Source organism: Miniopterus schreibersii, assembly GCF_964146895.1.
Source record: "Miniopterus schreibersii genome assembly, chromosome: 12".
In the NCBI taxonomy this organism is placed as follows: Eukaryota; Metazoa; Chordata; class Mammalia; order Chiroptera; family Miniopteridae; genus Miniopterus; species Miniopterus schreibersii.
Genome location: NC_138112.1, coordinates 64,818,486 through 64,827,046, shown reverse-complemented (window position 1 = coordinate 64,827,046; position 8,561 = coordinate 64,818,486). Strand labels below are relative to the sequence as shown.

At 37.0% G+C, this 8,561-nt stretch overlaps 1 protein-coding gene across 1 annotated transcript; it reads left to right on the top strand.

Annotated features, from left to right (window-relative positions):
• On the top strand, positions 1-939 carry LOC308565770 (olfactory receptor 5M5-like; the record flags this gene model as incomplete). Its single annotated transcript, XM_081155373.1, has 1 exon — positions 1-939. One exon carries the CDS (start codon positions 1-3, stop codon positions 937-939), a length of 939 nt encoding a protein of 312 aa, XP_081011499.1.
• Positions 940-8,561: the final 7,622 nt, after the last annotated feature.

Genomic DNA, 8,561 nt, shown 5'->3' with positions numbered 1-8,561 from the left:
ATGTCCAGAAGAAACTACACTGAAGTGACAGAATTTATTCTCTTGGGCCTAACAAGCCGCCCAGAGCTGCAAGTTGCTTTCTTCGTGGTGTTCCTTGTGGTCTACATAGTCACTGTGATAGGCAACGTGGGCATGATTGTGTTAATCAAAATCGATTCTCGGCTCCACACTCCCATGTACTTCTTTCTCTCAAGTCTGTCTGTTCTAGATCTGTGTTTCTCCACAAATGTCACTCCCAAAATGCTAGAGAATTTCTTCTCGGAAAAGAAGGCCATCTCCTATGCAGGTTGCTTGGTGCAGTGCTATCTGGTCATCGCCGTGGTCCTCACAGAGCACTGCATGTTGGCGGTCATGGCATATGACCGCTACGTGGCTATCTGCACTCCACTGCTCTACGGCAGCAGGATGTCCAAGAGCGTCTGTGTCCGCCTGGTCATTGTCCCCTACGTCTACGGCTTCCTCCTTAGTGTGATGGAGACCTTGAGGACCTACAGCCTCTCCTTCTGCGGCGCTAATGAGATGAACCATTTCTATTGTGCCGATCCTCCCCTCATCAAGCCGGCGTGTTCTGACACCTACAGCAAGGAGCCGTCGATGTCCATTGTCGCTGGCTACAGAAACGCGCAGTCCCTGCTGATCATCCTCACGTCCTACATGCTCATCCTTGTCGCCATCCTTAGGAGCCGATCTGCGGAAGGAAGGAAAAGAGCCTTCTCCACATGTGGCTCCCACCTGACTGTGGTCACAATCTTCTACGGAACCCTCCTCTGCATGCACTTGAGACGCCCCACAGAGGAGTCTGTGGAGCAGGGGAAAGTGGTGGCTGTGTTTGACGCCACGGTGATCCCCATGCTGAACCCCATGATCTACGGCCTCAGGAACAAAGATGTGAAACAGGCACTGAGAAGAGCGATGGGGAGGCAAAAATTGGGGAAATAAAAGTGCCCAACTGTCATTAAAAATATTTGTAGACGTTGCAAGATACGATATTATTGGGTTAGACATCTCTTTTTAAGCTAGTTTTTCAGAATACATTTCTAACCTTTTGTGTCAGGTAGCTGCTGAGATTAAAACTCTCGAAATCAGTGGTTGAAAATGGTAACATTTAGGGAATTCATTCACAATCCTGAATCAGCTAGTGTCATTTCTTAAAAAAAATAATGGCTTGAACAAATCTGAATCTATTTGTTTCTTGTGTCTGTCAGAAAAAAGAAGCCTGGAGGTTAGCAGTCTCCAATTTGGGTGTCAGCTTTATTAGGCTTGGTCTCTGAGTCCCTTACAGCTTGGTTTACTTTAGCGACAGCTTACATTCCTAAGGTCACTTTATGATGCACAATGGCTGCTCAGAAGCCAGCCCACATGTGCAAATAATCTTCAAATGTTCTAAATGTTCCACATAACATGTTTTCTCATATGTCTTAGGCCAACTTAATCATATCTTCAAACCTCCCTGCAAAAGAGTTTAGGGAACTTTTATTCCAGGACACTGTGTCAGGCGAAAACATGAGGGTTCTGCCATCACCTCCTTGGTGAATAGCAATCTACCCTCCACTTTTAAAAATTACCTCACTTTCACTTATTACTCATTTAAGTAATGACTTTCTGACCCACTTCCAATGATTCCCAGGACTTTAAATTATTTCACGGGTGATGGGAAGATCTTAGATACCTGAAAAGGTCTGCACAAATGTTTTTGAGTGAAATCTCTTTTAAAATATTGTCACATAAACCTCCCCCTCCTCCAAAGTCTCAATATTACAACTAAGTAAGCTTTTTCTTGCAGCATCATAAAAATTCCTTATTGGATGTGTTTTCTAAGTGCATCTGGCTGTGTTAGAAATCAACATTTTATAGAAGATTGTGTTTCCTTTATGTAGGCTGATGGTACGTAGTATCTAATTTTTAAACTTCCTAACATTTTTATGCGTTCAGGGGCATTCTTTTAAAATCACAAACAAACCATTTTTAACAGTTATTTAACTGAAGTTGTTTTATAAATCATGATGCTCGGCTTAGTTTTGCTTAGATGTCAACATGGGCAGTGTGGCTGCCTCAGATGCACATGAGAGACTCACGCTCATTCTGACCTTCACCTCATTCCCTTCACCGTCCTAGTACATGGCATTTAAATTTTCAGCCAGATTACAATGTACCTTAATCCTTTGAGGTTGTCAGAGAATGGTCAAAGTTCCTAATATTTCATCAGTGAAGAGCTAGGGTGCACTATAATTTTCTTACTTAGCTCATTCATTGGTTAACACTATCCCTTAAAATGTCTTAGCAATAAAGGCAAAGAAGCAATTATCATCTGTGTCGGAGAAGAGTTCTTGTGGTTTTCATGGACCATTGTCATGACAGGATTTTTCATAAGTGTAAAACTATCTGGTGTCAATAAGTTCAAACTCAAGAAAGAGCTAGAATTGTGTTACTTGGCTGGTGTGAGATGCATATTCTCCAAACCTCTAAATATTGAAACATAACTTTTTGGGATCACAGGCTCAGTGAATTACTATGGGATGAGAGGAGTAATACCTAGCACAGGGATATGCCTGATATTCTAACTACTGGTCAAACATGATGGTGTTTCCTCTGACATCTAGCCCTGTTTTATAAAAGTTTAGGGAATGGGCACAACAGTAGTTTATATATAAAGATTATTATCATTTTGTTAACTTAATTTAATTAATAAAATCTAGCCATTAGTTCATTAAATAAGTCTTTGGCTTGAAAACAATTTTTCTGGTAGAGATAAAATTTATCAATATGCTGATTGTTATGCTTATGAGAAAATGAAAAATGGTTATCAGGGTTTTTGAACATTTATTAAAAACTTGTTGACTGGTAGATGGCCCAGTCTTGTTTTCTAGGTTATCACTGTTAAAAGTAATTCTATTCACTTAATGCTTAATGTTAGTTAATATTATACAATTATATATTACATACACATTAGGCAAGGAAAGGGGAACTCAGAAATAAATAATAAATGTGAATATTGAGTTTATTAAAACATCTAGAAAAATATTCTAATTTAGAGAAAGGGGAGAGACAAAGGGTAAGATAGAAGTTTTCAGATGTGTTTGCCTGAGAAACAGGGCAAGCTATGTCCTTTATCCAATTTCTCTGCATGAGATTTGGGAATAGAGGGTGTACATAACATTCTATTAGGTTTGTAGAACCAAGTACTAGCATGGCCTGTATTCTTTCTTTCCCAGTTGAACTACTGGGAGCTACAAGTTCCCTAAATAATAATGATGTGGCATGTGTCTAGAGAAGCAGGGCTTGTCTCCCAAGGCCTTCCATGGTCCAGCATAGTGTGGTAGCTACAAACGGTTCCCTGTTTACTGAAGGAGCAAAAAAGTATGTAAAACTGGCAAAAATTAAGACTTCACAGTGTTCTAAACATGGAAGACTCATCAGGCAGAATGAGGGTATTTCACTGGAACAGAAGCTCCCTGAGAGCAGGTATTATTTTTAACTGTATCCCAGGCACAGGGTAAATGGATAAATACATGAATAAATGAATACAAACATACAGAAAAAAGTCAATGTCAGTAGACAATGACACCAAGGTCAAGAATTGAGTTTCCCAATGTCTTGGAGTGCATTCATTTCCTAGAACTCAGGTGTAGCCCTATGGAAAGCAGAGAGAGAAATTAGTCAAGTTAAATGTCTTCTACTTTGAAAAATGGAGCCTCAAAATATTAATTAAGTTCAATTAGAGAGATAACATTTCATGCTTTATAATATAGAGATTGTGACCTGAAAATTATACTATCACATTTGTGAATAATTATCTTTAGCAATAAATTTTAAATCATATTTCTCAAACATGTTAATTTATTTTCTCTTTTATGTGGGTAGAAACTATAAATATGAGAATAGCTGTTAAAAGTCATCTTTTATCAACACAAATCATTTATTAAGAAATTTCTTTTTTTCACAGTGTTAAAAAATAAAACATACATAAACAACAATAAAAAACTATCTTGAGAATATTATGCTAAGTGAAATAAGTCTGTTCGAAGAAGCTAAGACCCATATGATTTCACTCATGTGTGGGATGTAAAACTGAAACTCATGGGCACAGACCATAGTGTGACGGTGACCAGAGGGAAGAGGGTGGGTGGTGGGTGGGGGTGGAGGGGTCCTAATATATGGCAGAAAAGAGTCTGTTTATTTTCACCAATGAAATGGAGTTTATCTTGTTACCTGCTCTTATCTTTCTTGGTCACTACCCAGTGACAACTATGGATAGTTTCCATCAAATTATAATTGACACCAAGGCCAATGGTAAAATCATGTTCATACTCTGAGTTTCCAAATTTTAAATTAATTTTCGAGTGACCTTGGAAAATTCCATTTTTATTAGTCATCTAGTTAATTTTTAGGTTTTAGTCTTTGATCTCCAAGGTCTCTTCTGGTTCATAATTTCCATGAGATGAACTTAAAGTAATTTTGCCATTAGCTGAAAATTCAGGATATTTCTGTAAAATATTTTTTAAAATAGATGTTATTGTTACATTTATTTCTATGTCTATCAACTTCATTATATTTAAGCATCTTCAATACTAAGTGTATTTTTTTCTCTGTGTCACTTCTCTTTCTTTAACACATGCACACACACACATACACACACACACACTTTCTTCTTTTCAAAGCTACATTTTCATAAAAAAGTGCTTATTGGTGCCAAAAGTTCATCTGCTGTATTTTCTTCATAATAAATGCCAAAGAACTCAGGAGTTCTGGGTACTTGGGCACTGAAAAATTCAGAAGAAAACTTTGCCTGAGCACAGTAATGTCCATGAATTTCCAGACTAAATTGAAACGGTATATAGTTTAGTTTGTGAATAGGCTAGGTTACCACTCTGGACTTTTAGCTTGCTAGCTATCTAAACTTGGTAGAAAAACTTAATCTCATAGTTACTTTCCACATTCATATTTTTATTCTACAACATAGGGATAATATTAGTCACAACTACAGAGGTGGTGAGATCAAACCTGTAAACTGTTTAGAGATGAAACCGCATAAGTAAGTTCAATTATTTGAGTGTGTCATGTAAGACAGGCATTGTGCTGAGAGTCATCCCTATGTCATCTGGGATCATCAAATCACACTACAAGATAGTTTCCCCACTCTACAGATGAGTATTGAGGCTGAGAAGTGTTACTTTTCCAAGGTCACATAGCTATAATGGTGGAGCCAAGGTATGATTCCTCATCTGTCTGACTTCAAAGTTGACGCTGTACTGACTCCCAGAATAGCTAAAACTCTATGAGTCAAATTGCTCTGCTCTAATTGACTGCTTCACCAGCACCTTTGCTTGTACCCATTCTCTCCAAATGTTTCCAAATGATCTATACTTTTGATGCAACTGACATCTGTAAAAACAACAACGATGAGATGCGTAGGGCATGAGATGCTGTAATCATGTATCCTGACAGACAGTATTTATTACTTATTAGACCTGTCACGCAACAGAAAAGAAAATGCTGGCTGAAATTTTGCAAGATGCAAACCAAGAATATTTTCCTGACATGCATAACTGCCAAGTGTGAATAAAAGAGGGCAGAACCCATGTGAAGGTGAGAGAAGTTTTACCATATCAAGAATTTTGATTTCTTAATTTTATTAAAATAATTATTCTTCCAATGAACACCCCTTCGCTTGTCCTACTCTTGAGATATTTCTAGAATTGGAATCATGATTCCTTTCACAATTACCTGGATGGTTCCTTGGGGAGATGCTCTCCATGTTCCAGATTCTATTATAAATAGTAAGACATTATCATCTGCTGATCTCGTCTGCTGAAGGTAGGTCTGCAAATTCGATACAGTATAGATGAATGCAACCAAATCTTTTATTTTTATCCATATTTTGAAGAGAAGATTGAGATCTTGTTTTTACGCTTTTTTGTTATTACAGTATTTAATTTTGTGAAATGATATTACTGGTAAATATTTTGATTTCTATTCAGAGTTTATTCTGAACTTCATAAGAATGACCTTGTTACAAGGAGGATTTAGAAAATGTTTATTACTTACTTTTTACCCATTCATTCTTCCCTGTAAGTTTCATTGATTTGTACATTGTTGTTTTAAAATATGTGTTACCGAAGTTTGAGGATATTGTGTCATTGAGGATGATTTGCACCATTTTTCTTCATGGAAAAATTTTAAAAGGTTAATAAAAGTGAATTTAGGTTTTGTGGGGGTTTTTTGTAAATTGCACATTCTATGCCCTCAGTTGTTTTTGTAGCTGGTGCACACTGTGTAACAAGTTGGCTCTACTTCAGAAGCGACTTGCTCCTCTGACCCTGGGTCATGGGATCCCCTAACGATGGAAAGGAGGGGGATCCAATAGATCCCCTACCTCTGTAGTTCAGCCTGCTCGAGCGTCACACAAAGCTCTGTCCATCAAGGATAAAATATTAAAATGATAAATTTGTTCCGTTTTGGAGGATACTCAAACAATTTAAAATGTGTAGAAACAGAATAATAGCTTATCCAAGAGTCAGCAGTATAAGGTTACTGAGGGCACCACACTGGAGTGAAATTAATTGGTTTGTACCCCAACCTGGTCAATCTGTAGATACTGAGGCTTTCCGAGCCTGTTAGTGCACCAGTGTCCTCATTTGCAAAGTGTCAGAGTTAATAGGTCCTAGTTCATAACCTCTGCATACAAAAGGCTTCATAAGCTTTCAGCAGAAGTTGACTATTCTTATTAATATTATAAAGTAGAGACACTTGTCGCTAGAACAATCTTTCTTAGAGAGTTTTAATAATATTGGAATATTGGAATATATTATATGAAGCGGATTGAGAGATTGGGATGCTTTTAAATAAATTTTATGTGTGACTATCTCTGAATATCTGTCCTATGTAACATCCAAGCTGGGCATTTTAAAGAATTCCAAGATGAGTGAGACAAACTGCTACCACAGAGCTAGGGATTATGGGGAAGAGAAATACACATATCACAGGGGGACTGAAACAAAATTGGACAAGTGGTATTTGTTCATGTTTTTAGACCGTTTGATGCTTTTCATATTTTTTATTGGAGGGGCCATGATATAATCATAGAGTTCATGCACTCATTTATATATATAGGAATGTCTCTAGTAACGCTCTTTTTCAACATGCCAAGCTAATATTCCCTCTTCTAAACTTTTGCATTTGCACCCACTCCTGCCTTCATATTTCTACACGGCTGGCTCCTTCTCACGGACTCAGAAGAGCCCTCCTCAGAGAGGTCCTTTTGATGGCCTGCCTGCACTCCTCCCATTATTTCTTATCTTACCAGCATGCTGTACTTTCGTCACAGCAATTTCACTCCCTAAGCGATCTCACTCCTATATTTATTACTATTCCTTTTCAACAGGAATGAAGTATAATGCAAGCCAGGATCTTGTATAGTTTGTTCACCCTCATATTTTCAGAATTAAATTCCTTCTAGGTGGATTAAATACATCTGACATGTAATTGGCTTTGATGTCTGTAAAATAATTTAATGTAAGCAATTACAAAGGCCCATTTATAGTTTAGTAATATACCCTTTAAATATTATTATGGAGACCTTAAATTCCCAGGAAAGTGCCAATCTTACAATTAGGTCCTCAAGAGCTCATGGCACACTTTTAGTTCTTAGAAGTAAACTGGAGAAGTGAAGTAAAACAGGAAAATAGTTTGGGAACCTTTCTCTGGCAGTGATGCCAAATTTGAATATGAATAAATAGGCACAGAATTGATTGGTTCTGAAAACTGGCGGAATCAGAAATGAGACATACAAGCTATTAAAACATGTTACCTAAACTTTACCTCATGGTATTTATCTATTGACATAATTTTGATAGTGAGTGCTGGGTGATTAAACCACTTGAAGTTTACTCTTCTGAGATAACTGTACAGCTGATAGAGTCCATGCTGCTTAGTTTCTCTCATCTCACCCCCTGCCAAGTAGTGGCAATCAAACAAGCACAATGTAAGTTAAACAAAATAAAATAAGACTAGAAAACTCATATGTTGAAAGCATATGGTATCATATGCTCCCATAGTGTAGGACAAATATGTTAATAGACTAGACTGTAACACCAGTGTGTTGAGACACTAGTTGAAGATCCTGAATACAATTTCATTTCCAGAAATCCATGTCCATAGGAATATAGGACACTTTTTGGTAAACCAGCCCATGTGGGATTGGACTTAGCCATTCTCTGACAACTCTCAGTCTGATTTTAGTCATATTTGTTCCCTCTGATCTTAACATTAGTGTCATAATCTAGCAAAATATAAATGTCTAATTTTAATAATATGTATTAGCAATGAACGTAATTTCCTCTTTTACAAATAAGAACCTGATAAATATTGATGGTAACTACTTATAATATCTATTAAACAATTACGCTTATATATTTTTATCTTGGACATTGTGTAAAATCTGCATTGATTTTTAAGTTACTGGAATTAGAATAAAAATAAATGTGACTCAAAATTTCAGGAATAAAAAATCCTTTTAAAAAAATTTCCCTATAGGCCATACAGGCTGGATCTACATAAAGACA